Source organism: Serinus canaria, chromosome 3 (genome assembly GCF_022539315.1).
Source record: "Serinus canaria isolate serCan28SL12 chromosome 3, serCan2020, whole genome shotgun sequence".
Taxonomy (NCBI): domain Eukaryota; kingdom Metazoa; phylum Chordata; class Aves; order Passeriformes; family Fringillidae; genus Serinus; species Serinus canaria.
The window spans coordinates 102,179,129-102,201,038 of record NC_066316.1 but is presented as its reverse complement, the minus strand read 5'-3'; the positions used below and the strand labels follow the sequence as shown (position 1 = coordinate 102,201,038).

At 43.6% G+C, this 21,910-nt stretch overlaps 1 protein-coding gene across 3 annotated transcripts; it reads right to left on the bottom strand.

Moving 5' to 3' along the window:
• Positions 1-1,040: 1,040 nt before the first annotated feature.
• On the bottom strand, positions 1,041-21,169 carry KCNS3 (potassium voltage-gated channel modifier subfamily S member 3). Of its 3 annotated transcripts, XM_050972910.1 has the most exons (3): positions 20,484-20,533; positions 3,830-4,009; positions 1,041-3,139 (listed from the first exon to the last, which is right to left on the bottom strand). In XM_050972910.1, the coding sequence occupies exon 3, from the start codon at positions 3,088-3,090 to the stop codon at positions 1,609-1,611; it is 1,482 nt and encodes a 493-aa protein (XP_050828867.1). In that variant the 5' UTR covers positions 3,091-3,139; positions 3,830-4,009; positions 20,484-20,533; the 3' UTR covers positions 1,041-1,608. The 3 variants fall into 3 exon arrangements, with proteins under 3 accessions (XP_050828867.1, XP_030092357.1, XP_050828868.1); XM_030236497.2 differs by lacking the exons at positions 3,830-4,009; positions 20,484-20,533 and adding an exon at positions 21,061-21,169; XM_050972911.1 differs by lacking the exon at positions 3,830-4,009 and having other exon boundaries at positions 20,484-20,545.
• Positions 21,170-21,910: the final 741 nt, after the last annotated feature.

Genomic DNA, 21,910 nt, shown 5'->3' with positions numbered 1-21,910 from the left:
AAAAATCAAGTTCCTGCAGTGGCCAAAATCAAGTCATTTTCTGGCATCTTACTCAGTTCTGAAGTCAATTCCTATGGAGCTTGATCTTCTTGAATAGAAGTTCAGTACAGGCTTCTATATTTGATCCAACAATATTTAAAAAAATAAAATAGTCAAACCTCTTTTCAAGGCAAATATTGACATCACAGTGTCTTCGATTCTCTGTTGCCCAGCATCTGATTTAGTCACTAGACAAATGAAAGCAAATGAGTGTTCAAAACACTATGGACTACATGGTCCTCATGACACTCTAAGGTCCTTGAGCTTCTCAGCACTGCTTGAAACAGAGCAGAGCTGGCTGGCTGCTTAAGAAACCCCTGGAGAGGAGGGGAATGCACAGAGCTGCAGGACTCTGCCAAGCAATGAGCACTGCTCCAGCACATAGCACACACCAGGAAAGCTGCCACCACCAGCAGATGAGCTTTACAAAAATGAGCTGAAATAGTTCCAATACAGATGCCCAGGTGCAATTCCCACCCTACATCTCTGATGGGCAACACATGGCTGAGAAGAGCATGTCCATGTCCTCCCATCTCCACTGCTTGGCACTTCAGCCCTGGACAGAGACCCAGAACAGCACCGAGCTGCTGCTCCCACTGCTCCTACCACTGAGGCAGCAGCCCCCAGCAAGGGGCAGCTCTGCTGGCCCTGGGGAGCAGTGACCTCTGAAGACCACCACAGATGCTTGCTTTGGTGCCCACAAATCAGTCCCTGGGGAAGCTACTGGGGTGGCCTTAACCACAGCAGGATCCCCTCCAGGCACCAGAATTGCTCAGGGTCACAACAGCAGGAAAAGTGGCTAAATGGAACAAAAAGCTCCTGTCCTGCTTGTACTTCATCCTGGGACTTATGACTAAAAACCTTTAGTACCTGATAGAGCTTGGCCATGGCTGGATCCTAGGAAAAATACAGGCACAATGGGAATAATTTATTTTAACAAACTAAAAATGTATTGTGCTTTTGGAAAGAAATTAATAAATATTATGCTTCCATGGAGTAAAAACAATATGTACCAATATATTTTCTGCCCGAACTTAGGAAATGGGTTCCCAACTCTAAAATTACATAAATGTGTTAGTGAACACAGTTTTACATGTACATGATTACTTCATTTATCTAATGTATTTGCAGGTGAAAACTTCACTAACTTGTGCAATTGTTCTTACAAATTTTTAATACAACTCTATCTGAAGAGCAGCAAATTATAAAAGCTAATTCTGTGCAAGATATAAGAATGCTGCAGGGGAAAAAACAATGAACAAATCAAACAATACCCACAAAACAAAAAACAACCCCACTTATCTCACATGTAAAATTCTTTTCCCAGCTTTTTGTCCCCAAAATGCATAACACTAGTTGTGTAAAAACTAAACCACTGTATGAGGCATATTTTAAAGCCTCATATAAACAATGAAGCTTTTATGGCATCCTCAGAGCAAAGAATGTCCAAATATGGCTGAGATTTAAGTACCCTGAGAATCAACTGCTCTTAATGAATTCACTGAAGTTTGTCAGTCCACATTTACCAAGAACCAGAAGAGAAATAAAGAGAAACGAACATGATTCAACTCATTTTCCTGTACCATTCTCTAAAGATACTGTGTTATAAACATCCTCCATATCTTGGATACTGGAGGCATCTGTTGACTCTTGGTCGCTGACTACAATTCCTACTGAAGAAAGGCTGGAAATGAAGGAGTGCATCTTTTTTGCATAAATATCCCTAATGTTAAAATAGGGTAGGTCATTGCTTTTCTCCTTGCGATCATTGTTGCACTGGTCTCTATCAATAGCTTTCTGCTTTTGGTAGTACTTAGAAAACTTATTGAAAATGATGGTGATTGGAAGTGCTACCACCAGAATCCCACAGATAATGCAGAGGGTGCCGAGCAGCTTTCCAGCAAGCGTGACCGGGTAAGTGTCCCCATAACCAACAGTGGTCATGCTGATGGTTGCCCACCACCAGCAAATAGGGATGCTCTGCAGTTCTGATGAGTCATCATCTTTCTCCACGGAGTAGACAAGCACCGAAAAGATAGAAATCCCAACTGACAGAAACAAAAGCAGAAGCCCAACTTCTTGGTAGCTGTGTCTCAAAGTGGCGCCCAAAGACCGCAGTCCCACGGAGTGCCTGGCCAGTTTCAGGATGCGAAATATCCTCATTAACCGCAGGATCTGAACCACCTTCCCCATGTTCTCAATATCTTCACTCTCTTCTTCCTTCGTGTCCACAGCCAGCGTGGCATAAAATGGGATAATAGAGACAAAATCAATGATGTTCAGTGGTTTCTTCCAGAACTTCTTCTGACTTGGAGCAGTGAAAAGCCTGATCACTAGCTCAGCAGTAAACCAGATGATGCATGTAATCTCCACAGCTTCCAGCACAGGGTCTCCAATCTCCCTGTCATTGGCATCCAGCCTTTGAAATTCTGGCATGCTATGAATGCACATGGCCACAATTGATGCCAGAACAACACTCAGGGATGACACGGCAATTAACTTGGCAGACAAGCAGTATGCAGGATTTTCCATCCTGACCCAGATCTTCTTTCTTATTTCACCAAAACACAGATTATCAAACTTTTCTAGCTCTTTGTCAAATATGGATGACTCTTCATTGGAGGAGTCCATACTGTCGTTGCTCTTCTGATCCCAGTCTTTTTCAGGACCTTCCTCTTTCCGTTCTTGGTACCGATTGCTGCAGCAGGAATCAATAAACAGCTCATTTATCCCCCAGTACTCTATTTCCTGGCAGAAGGAAAAGACACAAAGTTCTTCCATAACGTGAAGTTTGCCCGTATAGTAAAAGTTCAGAACATACCGGAACAAGGAAGGATTCCTGTCAAAGTAATATTCCTTGTCTGCCACACTATAATCATCACACAGCTCTAGAATAGCCTCTTCTGAATGGCATTTGAGAAGTTTTCCAAGTCTGGTATGGGGAAATCTGAGCAAGGTGCTTTGATCCACTGATTGCTTAAAGCCACCCACATTCAAATTGATAAGTTCTGCATCTTTGCCAGGTCTGCGGAAAAATTCACCATAAACCATTTTGGACAGACGAGTTCCACTGCTGTTGCCCAATGAGATTACATAGAACCTGAAAAGAACATAAGATATTGTTAGAGCATTTAATTCAGTTTTGCTCTTGTGACACATTCTTTTCTCCATCTCTGGGTACTGTGAAATGCTGTAACAAAACAAACAAAAAAAGAAATAAAATTAGGAATACCCTTATTCAGCATTTCACAGGTGTAGTTTTAAATTAGTTTGGTTTACAGCTTTAAATTAGTTTGGTTTACAGCTTTAGCAAATTTGAAAGCAGTAGGTTCTGGTTTAGGTGTCCTTTTTACCAGGGTGAAGGAAGACTGCCAAATTCATCTGCAAATCAGTCTCTGGTTTACTACCACACTGAAATAAACAGTCACGAAATCCATGTACTTCAATTATGAAAAAAATCTTTAAAGACAAAACTTGTCAATCAATTAAAACATTTAGGATAAAACTTTTGAGCAGGTTTCTCTCAATTACAGTTTCAGCTGTGTTGTAATTATTTATATGACGTTGCAATTTATAATCTACTAGTTCCAATATTATTTGCTTGAATGTGGGCAGCAATTACTTTTGCTGACAATTCATTCACTTCTAGGGTAATCCACATTTCAGTGCTCTGTGCTCTTGAAAACATATCACAACTGCTTTTTGAAGATTTTCTGACTTCAGAATGCTGTAGTACCTATTTGGGAATCTGCACTCCCTCAGGTATTTTTCTATCTGTCTTCCTACTCACCTGAAGTGTCACAACCCTCTTACAACCTTGGACAAGTCCAGAAGCAATTCCTATTCTGCCACAGCATAGCTGTAACCACTACAGTAATGCTGAGGAGATGGAAATGTCATCTCTGGAAACGGAGCTTTCCAGAGATGGAACTTCCACAGTAATTCTTCCTGAACAACTAACCATGGACACCTGCAGATGGACAGAAGGGCAGTTAAATGTTTCTGTATTTTACTATAAATTCAGCTGAAATGAATTCAAAAGGCAGTTAAAGCTACTAGTGAGCAAGTTAACTTTTAAAGAACGGCTTTCTTGCTTTCCTTCCAAGGAGAAGCTGTTGTGAAGCCAAAACTGGCAGTTCTTACACTTGCCATCAGATTATATGTAACTTTAGATCATGAGGAAAGCAAATGTTTTTGATCTCTGACACTTAAACATTAATTGATGTACACTGACCTAATTTATTTCAATTTAGTACAGAAATTAATTAATTTGAAATGTGATTAGATAGTATCAAAATTCTCCTGTCCTAAGAGATGACATCTTATGGTGTCATGCTCAGCATGTAGAGCTGGGGGAAGAAGAGGGAAAGAGAGGTGACACTCAGAGTGATGGTGTTTGTCTCCCCAAGTCACCATTAAATGGGATGGAGCCCTGCCTTCCTGGGGATGGCTGGGCACATGCCTGCCCATGGAAAGGGGGCAATGAATTCCTTGTTTTGCTCCACTTTTGCTTTACCCATTAAATGCTTTTTATCTCAACCCACAAGTTTTCTCCTTTTACCTCTCTGGTTCCCTGCCCCATCCCACAGAGGGTGGGTGAGCATGGGGTTGAGCTGCCAGTTGAGATTAAATCATGACAACACTGAAATGATTTTGCACCTTTAGATTTAGTTTGAAGGCAGGTATTTGCTAGCTAATAGAATGGTTGTAAGACACATTTGCTCCAGGCACTTCCCAAGGCTTCAGTTTTTAGGAATCATTAAGAGGTCAAATAAGACCATTGATCTCTCCTCACAGAAGAAGGCCAGCAAGACTCATCTGATAAACATCACCACACTTCACTCATGATCTAGAGCCAAGCTCTGTTTTATAGCACTATAAATAATAAAAAAAAACCATAAATCTGGACTGGGGTGACTGGAAGTCAAAGTATATTAAGACCCAAGAAACCTCTAGTTATTGATTCATTTTAGTCAATAAAATCTTCACTTCTAGCAACTCATTAACATGAGAACCCTGGCAGTGTAATTGAGCACTATAAAAACCAGGCAAGATCTCAGATCATAGAGTCACAGACCAATAGAATGGTGAGGGTCAGAAGGGACCTTAAAGATCATCTCATTCCCACCCTCTCTGACAGGGCCAGGGACACCTTCCACTAGACCAGGCTGCTCAGAGGTCCATCCACCCCAACCCTGAACAATTCTGGATGAAGTAGGATGAAACATCCACAGCTTCTCTGGGCAACCTGTGCCAGTGTCTCACCAGGCCCACAGCAAAGAACTCCTTCCTAATATCCAATCTAAATCCACCCTCCTTCAGCCTAAAGCCATTACCTTCCTGTCTGGGGGCACTTTTGATCATGACAAATAATGACAAATACAAAGCAAGTTTTACTCAGAAATAACTAAGGCAAGAACTTAGTGCTCAGCAAATTCTTAGTACACCAGACTGACTTACGGTTGAGACAGCAATATAAACCAAATTGATGATGCAGATTATATTCATAATGGCTCCTCCATGAAATTGCTCTGTGTAATAAATTCAGTGGGCAATATCTTACTACTTTATTTTGAGGGTACTGTAGTCATCATTTGTGCAAGATACAGACAGAAAGTGGATCTTGCTTAGTAAGATGGACCAGAACCTGCTTAATGTTACTACTTTTAAGTGATTTTTACACTACAGAAAGAATGTACAGGAAAGATTCACAATAACTGTGTCAAGAGGAGCTTGATCACCTGGAGAATCTGTTTGACTTGCAGAGACTCTGACTCCTGAGCCATGGACCAGGACATTGTTCAGCCAGTTACTATCAGAACAACTTTAACAAGGGACTCAAGCTACAGGGCAATGACCATAGATGGCAACTTCTGTCTCAGCACAACGTGCTCTCTACTCAAGGAAACCCTTCACTCACTCAGGAAACTTTTCTTCCTCAAGGGTAAAACTGCTCAGCTGGAAATGATATTTTCCTGGAGTGCCAAGGCCTGTGTCATGAACATCCTAAGAACACAAAACTACCACAAACTTTGCAAATCTCAACTTGAAGTGCAACATTAACCTCTCTGACCTTCTACAAAGATAGATAACATAATAAACTGGAAACCATTCCAAATCACACAATTCTTGCCCTGGAGAGAGTATGAGAGAACAAATAAACACATAACAGATGTTAGTTACTTGTTTGCTTTAATTCCTTCAGCTGTTTCAAGGAGCTATTGGCTAAGAATTCATATAGAATCGAAAATGAAACAAGACACAGAAGAAAGATGGTAACTGGAAGAATGAACATTATTTTCCAAGATAACGAAAAAAAACCCCAACAAATAGAAGTTCCAAATGTTAAGCTTGAGGGCTAAATAAAAGCCAGTCATAAGGAAAGCTGTGTGAAAAGGATACCAACTTTAGAATAAAAAACAGAATGACAGGATCTTCCCAGTCCCATTTGGAGATGGGCTCTAGCCAGTGCTTCTGCAGTCACACATTGCTGGGGAGGCCACGGGCCCATTGTCTTGGAAGGGGAGTTGCAAATTTCTGGGCTTTTAGCACGCTGTGAAATCCCTAAAGCTCTCAAAAGAGGAGTCACGGAGACAGTTTGCAGATCCAGTCCCTTGGAGACAGCTATGCCACAGATGTGTAATACATCCCAAAGTGCTGTGGTTTCCAACCTCCTCTGGAACAAACCACTGAGAGATTTTTAGTGACCACATGGATCCCCATACTACACACTTATTTGTCAGCAAAGTTCCTCTTTCCCAGTTATGTTTTGCATAGTATCTACACAAAGTCCTCGTTCTCTGTGAGGTCCTACACCACAAGCTTCAGAACATTTTTTTGATGTGTTGAATTTTGAGCATGGTACCACCTTGACTACTGGTAACTCCAAACTGGGGCAGTTTCATCTTTTGTAAGCATTAATCTGTGATTATCCAGGCACAATAGAAAGGAAGTTGAACTGGTTTACAATGGTTGTGCTCTGCTACTTAAAACACTCAAGGAGAGCACATACCTACAGATTTTCTACCAACTTCCTTCATGGCTATGTTGTCTTAGCCTCCCCTAAGTTACACTCCATAAACCTCCCAAGATTAAGTTCACATTTTAGCATGGTTTCCTCTAAGTTGAAGGGCATTAATTAAAGGGTCTAGTCCTGCTCACAGCGAAGTCACAAGGGATGTAACACTGATGTGAACCTGAAAGAACACGCAATTCCTGGTAACTCTACTAAGTATTTCCAGAGCTCAAAAACATTTTTTCCCCAAGGAATGTGATGATCTTGGTATATTTCCATTTTAGAGTTCCAAACTCAGGAAACTCAGCTGAGTAAATTCCCTCTAAAGAATCTTTCACACTCAGCCATGCCCAGGAAGCAGATTTTGTCTCCTAATGATGCAAACACCTGGGCTGTTACATCTGCTAATTTCCCGACAGTTAAGAGCTTCCACCAATCATCCAAGCTACACACGTGCAGGTTTTGACACCCAAGTACTTCTAAAATGCTGTGGATAACAAACCATAACAACCTTCAGCTCAGAATCAACATTTCACTGATTTTTTAAGTGTTTGAATTTCTCCACTCATCATAGGGCAAATACTTGTCTAATGCACCACCTAGAAGTACTGTCTACATTTTCTGACTCACTGAGCAGAGAAAAACATTTAAATGCATGTATAATTCACTTGATCAATCACAATTAGGGATTTGGACTGAAATCCAGTTAGCATGACTTAAGTTGTTGTCTGTCAGCTGGGCAGTAATAAGTGCTTTAGCACACTTAATTAAGCCTGGAAAAACGTAAGGTACTATAGGCACAGCCTCTTTCACTGTGATGTAAGCTGCAACATTCAACTAGTTGTAATACTTGACACAGTTAAGTTAATTGTAAAGTCATTCACAGACTATGAACTTTAAAAAGTCATCTAGCACAAACAGCAAGACCACCTGAAGAAACCACTTTGTGGTTACGGACACTCTGTGAGGCAAAGTGGATAAATTAATCAGCTAAATTATTTTCTCAGCTGTAATTTTTTTTTCTTTTGTATTCCAAAGGCAGTATCATCCTTTATCCAGATTATTACATTAAAATGCCATGAAAATAATAGAATTATGCAACTACATTTCTTATGAAATTGATTAAGTACAACCTTCCAGAAGACCTCAGGTAAATACAGTTTGAGTTGAATTTTGTTCTGATGCTGCTCCCATGTAAGCCTACTTGGGTATGTTCACCCCAGTACAATTCACCAGGCTGTTCCAGAAACTGAGTGTGTGCCAAATGTTTGTGCAATTTTGCAATACAATGAAGATCAGAAAGAGATGCTCATCATTTGCAAACAATTATAGCTGTTAGAAGCACTACTGACATTCAAATGTAAAATTATTTAAGTTTTCTTACCATTTTATTTAAATATTCATACCTGTCGAAAAAAAGGTCTTCAAATATAGGGGGCTAAAAAAAAATCACCTCCTCGAAAAGACTGATAAGGAAGAAATAAAGCTGTTACAACTGAGAGTAAAATAACACAAGCAAGAATAGAAGAAGCATCTCCAGCCCATGGTTCCCACCACTCAGCCAGGCACAGGTTTTTGGGGGTGAATCCCTAGAGGTGGGGTCCACCTCTGTCATGACTAGATAAGCAGCCTCTGTGAGTAGTGCTATAAGGTGTGTAACTTTCATGGGACTCATACAACGTAAAATGAATCCTCCCAAAGTGAAATTCTGCTATTTCCACTAGGAGGATGAGAGGATATGCCAAGGGTTGGCTATGAGAAAGGGGCAAGGGAAAACACACCAGCTGTAGCCTACACATGACAGAAGCTTCTTGGGAATGCAGTACGTGATCTGAACTCCTTTCTCATACACATAAAGAACAAGTAGCAACACCTAATACCACCCAGTTATCAGAATGTCACCTTGTAAAATGATTAAAGTAAAAAAAAAAATAAAATTATTCTCTCTCTGTCTTGAAAAGGCCCTGGAGATAACACACATTATGAGAGTTAACAAGGCTTGCACCTTGCAACATTCCCAAAGGCTCTGCAATTTATATTCTGTTCACATAAATTAAAAGATCATTATCCGCAACTAAGTGGAAGTGACAGATTAAAATGTGCTGCCTTGAAAACCAACCTGTAAATCCCCACCACTGAAGCACAGCTAGAATTCTGCAGTTACCAAACCTGTCCCACAGCCAGCCCAGACAGACAGCTGACCACACCAAGCACTTCCTTGTGTTCTATCATCCCAAGGGCTGAAGTTCACAGAAATATTTGAGAAGACACCAAAGGCATTGTTAGAAGGAGGTCAGCAATGCTGTGGTTGATGGTAAAATAAATTGTTTCTCTCCAGGTTATTTTGGCAATAATCTTGTTTGACAGGTCGTATTAATGGCACCCATCAAGTGCAAAGCCTCAAAACACAAAGTACTATCTGAAGTGGACATTGCAACTGGTAGGTCTAGGTACCTCTGTAACAAGCACAATTTGTATGGATCCCTTCCCCAGATAATTTTTTTGTACCCCATTTTCCACTGAGTTCTCCATTTTTTCCCTTTCAAGTACTCCTCCAGTGATCACAATGAATATAAAATCCTATTGTTACACTTACTGGGGTAATTAGTTGTCAAAAATATTTGATACATGATCCCAACATCAAACACTTCCATATAGGAAAAAAATGATACAGACTAAAAATATATCAATATACTTCTTAAAAATAATTCTGCATTCTCCATCATCAATTAGACTAGAATCTAAAAAGATCCTCGGTGAAACTGTAATTCACTTATAAATGTTGTTTGATTTTGAAAGGTTACCTACCTAAGCAAGGAAAATAATCCCAGACACAGAGAGCAGTGTCCCTGAAGTCACACAGCAGATCAGCTCCCCACAAACAAGCCCACATCCCTCTCTCACCATTACCTCCTTCAGTCTCCCCAAAAACCATCACACACCACTCCAGGTACTGGTACCCTGAGACATGTGGGCCCAGAGCCAGCAGTCAAATGCATTCTGACAGTTCAGCTAATAAAAAACAACAAAAACAACAATATTTATCTAGCATAGAAAATCTAAAGACCATTCCTCTATTTACAGTGCAGTTTCTATGTCCATGGTTGTATTAAAGGGCTGTGATGGCAGAGGTGAGAAACTGCCCCATCTATCCACCACAACTCCTCCAGGTCTAACTTAAAGGGATGAACAATTAGACATAATATCTTTTTTCTAATACACAGTTCTATGAGCTATTGAAGACTTTCCTGAGTTTTTAAGGAGAGAGTTAATGGTTCACAAGCACAGTGGCAAATTATATCCACATAGTGCTATAACTCTTCCACATTTAGGAAAGGAATTCTGACCTTGGTGCAATTCAGAATATTCTTCTCTCATGTGGAAGGGGTACAGAGTGTTCTCATTGCCAGGAAGATTGATCTGATACTCAAAATCTTCCGTTTGTTTGTCCATCCTACATTTTCTGACTGCAAAGTAAAACTAGTGATCCTCATTTCTCACTTTGGAGTCTGAGGACCTGTCCTCCTATTCCTAGGACAGATGGCAGAGCTGCTGATCATTTCTGCTCTCAGATTATCTCTTCCCACTCCTAAATTCTTTACTTTTTTTTATTTTTATTTCTGGAAGCAAGGTAATATTTTTAAAGGACACAAATCCAATCACAACAGTCAATTTCACTGGGTGAAAAAGCTGTTCTGAACAATCTAAAATCTATGCACCACATAAAGTAGGACTTTTCCTCCTCAAACTGGGAAGAGAACAATAACATAAACACCAGGATTATGCTGCAACACATTACAGCAGTAAAAACTGTAAGGAGACCCTAAACCAGTCCTGTCTGTGCTACCAGCAACACCTTCACTAGCAGCAGCCACAGGAGCAGCAGAGCTAAAAGGGAAATTCAGCTGCACTCACCTGGCTACACATTTTAAATCCATTATCCCTTTATTCTGTAAAGTCCTGGCTTTGGGATAAGGTGCTTGAACAAAAAAGTTCTCTTGCTGCAATACTGCTCTGGGTGACCTCAGCCCATTTGCAGGAGTCTTTTTAATTTATTTAGAAATAAGATGTTTACATTAGTAACATACTACTGAATATAGAAAACAGGCTCAGAATGGACCTTGAAGAGTAACACAATTCAGCTTCTCCCCCCCTCAAGGCAGGATCAGCTACTTCTAGACCCATTTTGGCAGATGTTTATTTCATGTCCCACGATAAAGCCTCTCCAGAGAGGTTGTGGAATCTGGTCCAGTGCTTGAATGCCCTTGTTCTCCCAAAATTATCTTCCTATCATCTACTTAAGCACACTGTGGTGCAGTCTGGGCCAATGGATGTATACATGTCCAGATTTGGAATGGGATGGAGTCACTGAGAATGGACAGCAGAAACAGACTATCTACAGATTCTCCACAAGTCAGGTCCTTCCTTTGATATATATTTAATTTTACTTGGCAGTCTAAGTAGATAAAGTTACATTGTATTTATTTTTTTATGTTTTGAAAATATTCTATTAATTTCAGAGATAAACAAAGGTTTTCTTGACCACAGTGAAGTTCTCCCAGATATTCAGAGTCTCTTAGGCAACAAGAACACAAGCAATTTTTATTGTGAATATTCTGAGTGAAACCTTCAACTGAAAATCGGTAAAAACACTTGAGTTTGCAGCATGCTAATCTCACTAAAGCAGTCAGTACTGTTCAATATAAATTCTCTTGACCCCAGACAACTCTGAAGCAGAGCTCCAAATCTCACTTACATACAAGTTCTGCAGTCTGCTGTGATCCAACATTCACTTTCAAAGCATCCAAGTCACTTTTACAATGTACTAATATGCACGAATTGAGGCCACAGGCTAAGGAAGGATATGTGAAGGCAGCTGGAAAAAATATCTGCAAGGGACACAGGGTTCAGAGCCACACTGCAAACCTTACCCACAATGAGGCCTTCAGAAGCCCCCCAATTCTTGGAGCACTCAGATTTTGGTACTTGCTCACTGCTCCTACGTGGGACATTGTTTGGTTACACCACTCTTGACTTTCCAGGCAGCATAGCAAATTAATTTGTAGTGAAAAGATCCTTTGGAGGTCATCTTGTCCCACCCAGTGTCAAAGCTGGCTCAGTGAAAGAAAGCTGCTCAGGGCCAATTGGATTTTTTTAACATCTCCAAAATTTCCCAAACTGTCTGGTAACCTGGTCCAGCCGGACCCCTCTTATGGGGAAAATATTTCTCCTAAAGCCTGGTTAGACACTCTTCTGCTCCAATCTGGGTTCAGTGACTCCTTCTGGGGACCTGCTCTAGCACCTCCTGTGCTCCAGCCTTGCTGACAAAGCCCAGGAGGCAGCTGGTCCTCACTGTGAGGGCACAGTGCCCACTTGAGCTCTGCATGCTGCCTACCCCAATTGCCTACCCCAATGCCCGTGTCCTGCTCTAGAGAGCTGCCTTCCATTCAGTCAGCCCCCCAAAATGCTGGATGGGGCTACTTCATCTCAGGTGGAGCTGCTCCAGGATGCTGACAGCCCTTTTTTTCAGTCCTTAAAAAACCAAGGTGCTTTCCCTGTTTATTTCAGCCAGGCTGTGCCCACAAAGCATTCAGCAAGAAAGGACATTTGCCAGAAAATGTGTGAGCCGAGTGCATGACAGGCTAAGACACAGAACTGCATCACTGCACCACTGTTCAACTGAATATTCACAGAAGCTGAGGCATTGCCATTGCACACAAAAAGGAATAGCCAGCAAGTCAGTTTTTTAACAAAATAAGTATCAGTCCTAACCAGTGCAACTCATTTCAGCAGTTGTCAGTATTATTACCCATTATTTTTTCAGAAGTGCTGAGTAGACATCCTCACCTGGATTTACATCTGCAAAGTAATATCACACACTGGCACAATTTGTAAGGGACTGGGGGGGCTGTGTGTGTGGGCAGGATTCTGGCTGGTACATGTGTTTGCACAGCCCATAACAATACAGCCATTCAATCAACTCAAAGGCAGACCTTATAAAGTTACTCTGGTGCCATTTTCTCTATTGTTTTCCAGTGGCAGAAAGTTTGGAACAGATATAAAGCCAAACCAGATTAGAAGAAACTTCAGAAGTCACAATCCAGCCCTTTCTCTTCTTACTTCTCCCACCTTCCTTTTACAAATATATTTTTATAACTTTTAAAATGACCCACATAAATGTCCAGAGAGGGAAAAATGAAGGTGTGTGGCTGCATAAATCCTAATCCCACAAAATTAGGAGATGTTTTGTGGAAGACTTTAACAGGACAAGGGATTTCTTAGGTTTTTGCCTGGACTAAACTTCAGCTACATAAACTCCAACAACAAGCCCCCAGGAATGTGAAGGCACCACACACCAAGAGGTCCAGAGGAAGATCTGAGATCCTAACTACATGTCTCCCAAGAAAGAATTGGAGTTAATTAAGCATATGCAGTGCATTGGAAGAAACTAAGAGCAAAACTGATTTGGGTGTTGTTGGTAGTTTCCCTTTGTAAGCTGCTGCTGGAAGCAAATCACCACTGAACATTGCTGTAAGCAAAAACTTGTCTCGCCTTAAGGGCAGTGCTCATCTAAAGCTCTCTAGAAGAAAAAGAAGATACTTGAAATTATATTTTTTTCTTTCTGTCTACTTTTGAATGAGGTACTTCAGTGTGTGCTCAGTAAAACTCTGAAGAGAAAAATGACAACTTCTGCCTCTCACTCATTTGTGAGGCAGTTTTACCACAGCCCTCAGACTTAGTATCTGAATATATAAACCCTTGATATCATCTGAAATTCATAATACTTATCTAAGAGAACATGTCTGATTGCCTAAGACCCAAGTCTCAGGGCCAGGAGCTTTTAGAGGTGTCAGCTGAGACTCAGTCCAAATTTTCCAGAGTCCAAAGTTTTCAGACAGAGTTGAATATCTACAAACAAAAGGAGATTTTTCAAGTCACATTGGACTTCTTACAAGCTAATGAATAAAACTGTGCTTGGGTATTGCCTCAAACCAGGGCTTTTGCTCAGCTCCAAGGACGAGATAGGCAGGGGATGTGTTTCAGTCTTCTTAGGCTATAGGAGTTACAGAAGACCTCAGAAAGGACTGGCTTCATGGTCAGGAAATGGATGGAGCATCCCAGAGAGCCAGGAACAAGCACTTCCCCAGCAGCAGCAAGTGCTTGCAGATTAAGCCTTTCTTACTTTCAAGGTTCACAGGTTTCAATGTGAATCCACAATAACTCTCATTTGAGCACCAAACATGCTATGAGCTAATTTTCCCTTTGTTTTGTTCTTTTCTGTCATTGTAACAAATTATTCAAAATAAGTGGGAAAAATTTTTCTCTGCCTGGCCTAACATCCAGCAAACTGTAAAACAAAATCATGACTCCCTGAAAAGAACAGCTTACAATGAGAACATAAACACCATTACTGTTTCCAGACTAATAGCACTGAGCTAAAATACCACCAAGAACTCATTCTATCCCCCTTGTCCAGCTCAAGCTGTTACCAATTTCATGGGTGAATTAAAAGAGCAGTATTGATCTATGCTGGCTGCCCTTTTCAGAGCAAACGTTGCACTGGACAGGAAGACACACAGATCTTCTCAGCTTAAGAAGAATATACAAGGCAGCATCATTTCCAGCAGCTTATTCAAGGGAAAAGGTGTCTGCCCCTAAAATGTCATGCTGAAACCATCATTCAATGCTTGTCACTAGCTACAGCTAAACCATGGAGGACTGATTTACATTTGTGCTGCAGTAATGAGTGAGCTGTTTTCAAAATGAAAACCTAACTTATGGCTCTATTTGCTCTTCTCTCAACGGGCAATAAATGGAGTTCATAAAATTACCAAGCAGCTTTGGAATCGTAACCTAATTAAATCAGCAGTAACTGACTGAAATAACTGAAGAATCATATATATATATATATATATATATATATATATATATATATATGATAAAGCCTTCAATAAAAAGTAGTCTTCTTTGCCCCATACCCAGTCTTCCATATACACAGTCTTCCACTACCCCTGTTTGAAACATACTGATTGACAACAATTGTCCACAAAATTGATAGTGCATATTTATAATTGCATCTCACAAGCTATGAGGGTGATCCCTCTCTCACTGAAGCCAGGAGTGAGAACCCCCTTGGCTCCCTGTAACACACACCACCATGGGAGCAAAAAGGTTTTAGAGCTGAAGCCTCCACAGCAGTTAACACCAGGGGAAGCAGCAACAGCTCTTGTCTGCTGAAGGAGAGCAGGTAGAAGAGAAGCAAAGAGCATGGCAGAGCAATCAGAAGCGCTTCCAATTTTTATGAAACTAAACAGGCTGTGTTGTAACTCCTCCATGCAAACCAAAGCTGTTATAGATTTTTCCTGAGCTGATTATCTGCCTCCCACAGGTAACATGCCTGTACTTATTTACAGTCAATTTGTTAGGCTAAAACAAAAAAACAGAGAATATGAAACTGTATATGGGGCACAAAATTGCCAATACTAAGACTGATGTACAAGATAGTTTTTGTCCATAAATCTCACAGCACTTTATTAAGGGCTGTGAGGCAGATGCCTTGAGCTCCATGCTTTGGAAGCTGCACCTGAGACTTGAGATGTGACCTTCTCAATGTCATGTAGCAAGTCAACGTGTTCTACTTCAACATTCCCAAGTCCATGAAGTCTGCCATTGCTTTGAGGAGAAGACAAGCAATCCTCTGCACAAGCTGAGCTCTGAGCCAGTCATTAGAGTAGCACTGAGCTAGAATGATTAAACATGTGAAAGAATCAACCAGATTTTAAGGTATCAGCTGGCATCTAAACTGCTTGTCCAAGGTGATGAACAAAGGACAAAAATGCAAAAAAGGAAGAAAAAGGAGGAAGCAAAATTCTGCCTCAGATCATAAATAACCTGTCCTCCTTAAACCATCCACTTCCATTTTGTCCATGTGGCCTTTGCTGGTTTTTACTGACAGGCTTGTAAGACCAAAAAAACTCAAAAAAATGAAAAAAAGAGAAGTTAATTTCTTAGCCTTTATCCTGTTCAGAGCACACACAGCTCCAGCTGCACAGGTGCACCCCAATACCTCCCAAGGTCAGAAGGGACAACTGCATCTCTTGCTGCTGCTGGCACAGGTGAGGATGGTGCCAGGCTGCCCATCTGCCACCGTCTGCCCGTGGATTGGTTCTGGGTTCACAGCCCAGCAGCTCTGCCTGTCCAAGATCAACCTTTAAGACACAAACCTGCCTGGAGGAGATGGCAACAGACACTGAGCAAGCCAAAGTCAGGCTGATGTCTGCAGCCAGGGCAGGTGGCTGCTCTGAACCAAAGGCAGTCTGAAGGGCTGAGCTGTAGTGGCCTCTCCTGGAGCCCCCTCCCAGAAATTCCTCAGCAGCTATGAGAGCTGGTACACCAAGACCCCTTACCTCAGTCCCCACTCACCTGTCAGGGATGGGAAGGCAAAATGGGTAAGATACCTTAGTGTGAAGGGCAAGAAGATGAGCTGGAGAGTTTGTGGATAAAAGAAAGGAGAACAGAAATTCATGCTATGACTAGGGACATCAGGAATACCCAGCAGACAGACAGCAGGGACAGAAGCAATTTAGAGAGGGCAAAATGAGTGAACCCTTCCTAACCTTTATACCAACATTACCAGCACACAGAGACCAACATGTTTACTCCAGACTTACCTGAGGTCTTTGCTCAAAATGCACGAAAATCGAGGTCTCAGGCTTTACCTGTAACACAGCAAATGGCCCCAAATGTGCAGCAAAGCAAGCAGAACAAGAACAGTGACCACAACGGGACCTTCTAATACAAATCATAAAGCTCATCCTGCCAGAAAACAAATGTCTCTTGAAAATTACTGTGGAATGAGCTCCCTCAGAAACTAAGGACCAACACAGTCAATATCATCTCCCCCTGCAAGAAAGATAAATATTCTAGAAGTCATCTCCTTTAAAACAGAATGAAAAAACAAAAGAAAACCATTACAAGCAACTGTCACATAGAGAACACCCTTGCAAGAAAAACGAGCCAGTTATCCACAAATGACAGATGACAGCAGTTTGACACACTGCTCTTAGGATGTCAGGTACAATATGAATGAGACAAGAAGAGCAGAACACATTCACATAAAATGGAAAGTACAGTAATAAGGAAAGAAGCATCAGTAAAATATGGGAAAATGAAAAGGACCAGAAGGAAATGAGGTATAAAAAAGAAAAAAATGGTAAAGAATGGAGCAACATACTGAGGTAGCATACTGAAGCAGACGATCCCCTGGCATTAACTGGTGCAGAACCATTGTCTGGAACAGGTCAAGGACAGTTTCAGTCAGCTGGGAATTTGGTCCTCCACACAGAACCAGGCAACGTCAATGACAGCATCCTGCCTGGTTTCCTTGGGGTGCCTTCCCCCTCAGAAAGTGAAGAGGCAACACAGGAAGAAAATAAGATGATGCCATAAATTAAAAGGCAAGGCTTAATAAAAATAAAAAAATAAATGAAGAACAAGAAATAAAAACAAAGGGATGGGGCAAAGGCAACATAAAAAGAAAATATCCACAGATTAGTGGAGTACATTTTATTTATTCATGATCTCTATGTGTCCTTGGCAGATGTCCCACAACTGAAAATTTGCAAGGCAGATATTGATGCGAGTTTAGAGACTTGAGCCTTGTTTCGAGTCATTAGCCTTGGGCAGATCTCTTTAATATATGTGCCCCAATAGGAAGTAAACAAGTTCCTTAAATCAAGAGTGTTTGGACAGGAGGCATGCTGCAAAATGGGCTTGGACAGGGGTTCCAGGAGGTAAGACCAAAAGCACGGTCTCGACCTGTTTTCAGTAACCAGGCTGAAGGTCAGGCTGCTCATACAGATATTGCCTGACAGGATACAGACTGCTCTGACCAACTCACACCAGACCCTCCCTTTCACACACCCTCCCTGCTAATCAGCACTTATTTCACCTGAGAGATGTGGGCTCAGCCTGCCCGGCTGGCAGGACAGGGATACCAGCAGCCATGGCAGTGGTGGCAGCGGTCTGGAGCCACCCCAGCAGTGAGGCAGGACAGGGCAGGACAGGACACAGCAGGACACAGCAGGACACGTGTCCAACACCAGCCTGGCCAGGGCCCAGCCAGAGCAAAAGGCAGACCTCTGGCAGAGGCACTGGTGCTGAGTGCAGGAAGCTCAGTGCCTCACTCTCCAGGCAGGTTTAAGGTGCCTCTGCAGCTCGGCTCAGTCACTGCAGAACTTGTTTTGCACTGAGGCTGAGTGGTCTTGGCACTGAGTGTGAGCAGTTGATTTTATCCTGCCTGTGGCTGTAATTGCACAGCTGAGGTGATACAAGTGGCCAAACACCAATTCATCATTTTTTCAGGTTTAAGGTGCTTTTATTCTTCTTGCCCTGGGCAAGTTGCTAAGTCCTAGAGAGGTTGAGCAAAGAACTGCTCCTCCTTCAGGACCTCCCTGTGTCTACAAAGGACATTCTAGTGAAACATCTGACCTCACCTGTCCCAGGAACAATTCCAGGGGTCCGACTGCAGTTTGTATCAGCTCAGCTGAAAGCTGATTATTGATTTTCTTTTGCCCACACTCACAAATAGGAAGTTGAAAGGCTGCTGCAACTTCTGTGGGTTGCCGTAGTGCTGAGACAGGTAACAAGACATAGACATCTACAGACAAGGAAGAAGGTCTCTAAAAAAAGAGCTTTAATGTCCTCTGCTACGAATACATATAGATTTACTCTTTTTTTAATTGCAAGACCATCTTAAATCTGTCCAGACAGTATAAAGTAGATCTAACAGACAAGTAAAGAACCATGATTTAGGAAATCTGATATTATTTCTAGACCTTCCCCCTACTTTAACTCCTGAAATTGAAATAAAATCTAATGATACTGTGCCTCTTTTTAAAGAAAACCGTTTTGAAATCTACAGCTAAGAAGCACCCTTGTAAAAACTAGGTATGACAACTAGGTATGACTACTGTCAATTGAAGTTCTTTTATCATCATTTAGCTACCTACCTGTATTTAATTAATTTACACAATTTCAGAACATAAAATTATTTTTGTCTACCCACAGTGCTATCTCAGCAGAAATTCAGATACAGAAACTAAAAAGTTTCTTCCTAACAAGCCTTATAATTGTCTTTCATCCCCCCAAATGACTACTGCTGCACTGGGCAGCTTCCCCCCAGCAGCAGATATTAAATACATCATGAAAAGTTGAAAAGTCACCTCTACTTCGTGGCTCAGGGTATGAACTCAGATCAATTCCTACCAACACTGTAGTTTATTTAACCCTAACTGATTCGAGGAGAGAAAGACTTTGGGAAATGCTGCAGTTTTGACTGAAGAAAGTAAGAATGAGTGGTCCAGGACATGTCTCTGAAAATGAGATCTGCCCCAGGTATCCCAAGTCAGACACCCAGAACTTGACTCGTACACCCCCTCTGAAACTCCTGGCTCCCCTGCAAAAGGCATGCCTGCTCCCTCTGTCCCCTCAGGACGGCAGCTTGAGCTCCTTGTGCCATCTATTGGCCTAGACCAGGGACAGGCGCTCGGAGGAGAACTTTAATTCTGGGAAAAGCGACTGTGTTAAAAGGAATCTGTCGGCAGATCTGTAAATTCCACTAATGGAATCAATACACTGCCGCTGCTCAGATCTTGAGGTCTACCTTGCCCAGCAGACACACTGAGTCCAGCTCTCAGAATAACCAGCAGCTGTGCTTTGCATTAGGCAGATGAAAAATAGTACATAGTGATCTCGCAGGCAAGAAAACCCAGAAAATAAGCAGAGAGAATTTTCGCTGTCCTACACATGCACATTTAAAAAGTCATTCATAAAAAGAGAAAGTTCCTTCAAAATCCATTTAGTTCTAAAATCTCGTTGACCATCCCCAACTTAGTAAAGTCTACTTTAAACCAGACGCGCACAGTGAGGAAACTTCTCCCACGTTTCCTTAGCCACAGAAGCTACTGTAGCCATTCACGGCTGCTTAAATCTAACTTACTTTTTAACCTAAACGAGTTTCTAACAGACAAGGCAGAGCTGTGCAATGCGAAAGGACTCAGAGGCATCGCTATTGATCCTCTCCCGCGGAGGCCATTACAAAGCAGCCGCGGAGATGCGGGCAGGACGCGTCCCCTCCGAGGGCCAGAGCGGTGCCCGCGCCCCCGCTCCGGAGCCGCCTCCCCGCAGAGGGGCTGCACGTCCCGAGCCGGAGCTTCGGGGCAAGACTTCGGCGGGGCAGCCAACGCGCCGAGGCTCCCCCTCCCCAGGTGGTTTCCTGTGCATTCTTCCTCCTCCTCCTCTTCCTCCCCCGACTGTTTGCCCCGCAAAACGCAAGGAGAAGACACCGCGCCGGACTCCGCGCTGTCCCCTCCGAGCCGCAGCCGCTCCCCCGGGGCCGCCCCGCCGCAGCCGGGGCAGCGCTGCCTACCTGGAGCCGCGGCCGCCGCCGGCCGCCCCAATGCGCTCCGCCAGCTCCGCGGGGCCGCCCGAGGTGGGAGGGGAAGGCAGGCGGCGGCAGGCGGGCTCAGCCGAGTCCCCTCCCCGGCCCCGGGCATCCCCCGGCCCCGCTCCCGTCGCGGCGTGCAGCGGGTCGGGCATGGTGCGCCCCTGCGGTCCCGCAGCTCCCTCGGGGGCCCCGCTCCGCTCCCCGTGGTTCCGCACCGCGCCCGAGCGGTGCCGCCTTGCCTCCGGGGGGTCCCGGTCCACTCACGCCGGGGCGGTCGGTGCTCCCCACAAGTCCCGCTCCACGCCCCGGGGATCCTGCTCGGTGGCGGAGTCCCACCCCCACGGTTTCCTCTTCTCTCCAGGAGCGTTCCCGCACTTCGCCCGTCGATCCCGCACAGCACCCCCGGCGTCTCGCCCCGCGCCCGGGGACGTCCCGCTCGGTTCCCCGGGGCAGTCCCGCACCCGCTCGGTTCCCCGGGGCAGTCCCGCACCCGCCCGGACCCCGCGCCCGGAGCACGCGTGCGGACCCGGCCGCGCCGCTGCCCCGCGTCGCCACCTACCAGGCACGCCCAGGCAGTCCCCGCTCTCCCGAGGCTCGGGCGAGGCGCGGAGGGGGCCGCCCGTGCGGAGGGGCGATGCTGCCGAGGCGGAGGGGCTGGGCCGGCCGCCTCCCGCCCGGGGCTGCTGCGGCGGCGCGGAGCGAGTGCCGGCCCTGCCGCCCGTGCCGCGCTCTGGGCTGCGGGGCTCGCCCCGTCCCGCTTTTGAGCGGCGGCGGGGCCGGCACTGCGCGCTGAGCTGTCAGCGCCGAGGGATTGATCTGCCATCGATTCCCAGCCCGTGTGCTGAAGTGGCACATACGCGGCTTGATTAGCTGGCGCTGCAGCTTGAGATGCGGAGTGTCCTCCGCACGCTGCAGGGGGAAGTAATTTGTTTTCCGTGTTATGCCCCGAGTAGTTGTCTGCTAGTTCTGTCCGAGTTAAAGTCAGAGGGCAATGGGAAGCCAGGCCAGCTTCCAGTGTAACTCGAAAGCACGGCTGCGACAGCGTTCCACGATTAAACATTTTGTCTGTTTCAGTGGTGTCGTTTTGAAAATTGCCGATAATGATCGGGGAGGTTTATTCCTTCATTACAAATTTTGACACGATGTAAAGTATTTTCTGCACTTTTGCCAAACTTTTCGAAACTTTTCACTAAGAAAAAGTACTCTAAAACATCATCATCATCATCATCATCATCATCATCATCATCACCACCACCACTAACTGCAGGATTAGGGGGAAAAAATCTGTTTCATAACTATTTCTGACAATTATTTTCCTCATCAATTTTAGCTTGAAAAAAATCATGCACAAACATTGCATAAAATTCTCCTCTGTTTTGGGGGAAGATTTCGTGGTGGTGAGTGTTTTT

Coding starts and splice junctions, on each gene's coding strand:
- KCNS3 (XM_030236497.2), bottom strand. CDS start 3,090: ATGGTTTATGGTGAATTTTTCCGCAGACCTGGCAAAGATGCAGAACTT.